At 43.7% G+C, this 2,984-nt stretch overlaps 1 protein-coding gene across 1 annotated transcript; it reads right to left on the reverse strand.

The window, feature by feature from the left end:
• Positions 1-668: 668 nt before the first annotated feature.
• On the reverse strand, positions 669-2,764 carry LOC125524181. The gene is made up of 2 exons (XM_048689254.1): positions 1,407-2,764; positions 669-1,086 (listed from the first exon to the last, which is right to left on the reverse strand). Exons 1-2 carry the CDS (start codon positions 2,155-2,157, stop codon positions 1,043-1,045), a joined length of 795 nt encoding a protein of 264 aa, XP_048545211.1. The 5' UTR covers positions 2,158-2,764; the 3' UTR covers positions 669-1,042.
• Between the last annotated feature and the right edge of the window lie 220 nt (positions 2,765-2,984).

Consider the following 2,984-nt stretch of genomic DNA (forward strand, 5'->3'; position numbering starts at 1 on the left):
TGAAGTGGAAACAAGAATAGGGCTTAATGGAGGGCCTCCATCATCACTCTCCCCCTCTTGTTGCACTTCAGGTGGGGATAAGGCAATGCCAGTGTCATTTGTTGGTCCATAATATGATTCATGTTCACGGAACGTCACATCCATGCTCACAAAAAAACGACGCTCCGAAGGACACCAACATCTATAACCCTTTTGGGAGGCAGAATAACCCATGAAAACACATTTGAGAGCACGAGGGTCTAATTTTCCAACAGAGTTCCTATAGTCATGCACAAAGCAAACACACCCAAAGACCTTCGGAGGAACTACAAAATCATTAGATTTCAAGAGACACTCAACAGGTGTCGTATGACCAAGAACCCGAAGAGGCATACGGTTTATCAAATATGTTGCAGTTTTTATTGCTTCCCCCCAAAGAAATTTAGGCACATTCATTGTAAACATAAGTGAGCGTGCAACCTCAAGCAGATGTCTGTTTTTACACTCTGCAACACCATTTTTCTCTGGAGTGTTAACATAGGTCGTTTGATGTTCAATGCCATTTGAGGCAAGGAACTGTCCAAATTCTTGGTTGACATATTCAGTTCCATTATCTGAACGCAAAGTTTTAATAGTTTCCCCATGTTGATTTTTAATAAGAGCACATAGATCTTTAAAACCCGAGAACACGTCACTCTTACGCTTCAAAAGATAAAGCCAAGTGTAACGACTAAAGCAATCTATAAAAGTTACAAACCATCGATGTCCATAAATGGAGTGAACCTCACAGGGTCCCCAAACATCAGAGTGAATCATTTCAAATGGTTTGTCACTTCTTAAACCTATACTAGGATAGGAACCCCTTGTATGTTTAGCCAATTCACAAGCATCACATACCAGGAGCTCCCTGGGAGACAACTTAAAAAGAGAAGGGTAAATATGAGATAATGCCACAAAAGAAAGATGTCCAAGCCTGTGATGGTGTAGTAGTAGTTCTTGACCAGGAGACAGACATGATGCAAAAGCAACTTCATCACTTCCTTCATCAAGATAGTAGAGTCCATCATGCACGGTCCCAGTCGCCAACAATCTCCCTGTGTCTATGTCCTGAAAAGCACAACAGGTAGGATCAAACCAACATCTACAATTAAGGGATTGAGTAATAGAGCTAACGGACAAGAGATTGACTGGAAATTTTGGAACATGTAGGACAGGGGATAAGGACAATGTCTTAGTGCACCTGACAGATCCACGTCCTGTAATAGGTGCCATGGATCCATCAGCTACACGTACCTTGTCCTTACCAGAACAAGGTGTATAGGAAGTGAATAAATTCGAGACTCCTGTCATGTGGTTAGTAGCTCCTGTATCAATAATCCAAGATTTTGGTTGTGCTCGAGAAGTGTGGACCTGATGATTTGGCATACCTTGGTCAGAAGTGATATGAAGGCTAGACTCAACTTTAGATGAACCTTGAGAGGAAGAGGAGCCTTCTGAGAGTCTAAGCTTGGAAGTGAAATCCTCAAGAGCTCGCACATCTACCACTGGCAGCTCCCTTGTGGATGTAGTGAGATTAGCATGTCTTTTACTTGCTCCCTGAACTCCCCCTAGCCGAGACTTCCCTTTTTCCCACCAAGATGGATAGCCATGCAGCTCAAAACACATATCCTTTGCATGTCCGGTCCTTTTGCAATGGTTGCAAAATAGTTTGCTTTTATCTATTTTACCAAACGGCCTTGGAGCATGGCGAGCTTGTATGGATAGGGCTGCACGTGCATATGAATTTTCCTGACCATGCTCCTTGGGTTGAATAAGACGAGTCTCCTCCTCAATCACACTAGAGATGATATCGTCAAGGCTTAGCCATTCAGTTTTGGAGAATATTAGCTGACGACGGAGGTCAAATTCCTGATTCAGGCCATCAAGGAAGAGCTTGCCCACAAATGGTTCAAACCAGGTATGGTGAATAGCCATGTCATTCTTGTCAACGGGTTGAAATGGATGGTAATAATGCAACTCCCTGTACAATCTCTTTATCTCACCAGCATACTCAGTCACTGATTTTGAGCCTTGCTTTAAGTGAGTCAACTCCTGCATGATGCGAGTAGCCTGCATCTTATTTGATTTTCCTGAGAATTGCTTCTCTAAAGCTCTCCACACTTCAGATACAGTGGTCATAGTCTCAACTTGCTCTCAAATTGATGGTTCCATGCTTCCTAATAACCAGACCAACACTCTGTCATTGATCTGTTTTGTGCTAGTGCCACTTTCATCAGCACTACGCAATTCTTCGTAACCATGATAACTCAGGATTAACTGGGCATGTCGTGCCCAACTGATGTAATTGCCCGGTCCAGCCAACTTCACCGGATTAGGCTCAAGCGCATACTTGACTGCTTCAGGAACCAATTTGAGTTGTTGTTGCTGCTCAAATACTTTGCTAAAAATTTCATATAACTTATCCACACTACTATCCCCTGACTTCTCCTTGGTTGGATCTGCCATGATTTACCACCACCAAAAGAGCCAGTCACACAGGACTTCTTTTGCAGCACTCCACCAGCAACAACACACAAGCAGCACAAAAGCAAAGTACTAGCAGAGTCGATGGCAACTAAATGTACTAGTACTCTCGAATGCACACAAGTAGCAGAAGTATTTTAATCCGGCCACCAAGCAGAGATGAGATATACGGCAACACTAATCACAGTTGACCAAAAGCAACCACAATCAGCAATAGCAAGCCAGCTTACTCCTTCGGCAGGAACAGCCGCACCAAGCAGTTTCCCAGCGTCAGAGTATGGCAAATACCAGGAGTACGCTCAGCCACACCGGACGGCAGCTCGAGTGCGCAACAATCACCACCGATAGCCAAAAATCACGGCAACACAGCACCGCAGTAGGTTGAAATCACAGCAAAAAACAGAGAAGATTAACCTGCTCCGATGCCATGTTGAAAATCATATGAGATTTGAGTGATTTGAGCTAGGGATTTGAGGGAGCAT

This window comes from Triticum urartu, chromosome 7, assembly GCF_003073215.2.
Source record: "Triticum urartu cultivar G1812 chromosome 7, Tu2.1, whole genome shotgun sequence".
In the NCBI taxonomy this organism is placed as follows: Eukaryota; Viridiplantae; Streptophyta; class Magnoliopsida; order Poales; family Poaceae; genus Triticum; species Triticum urartu.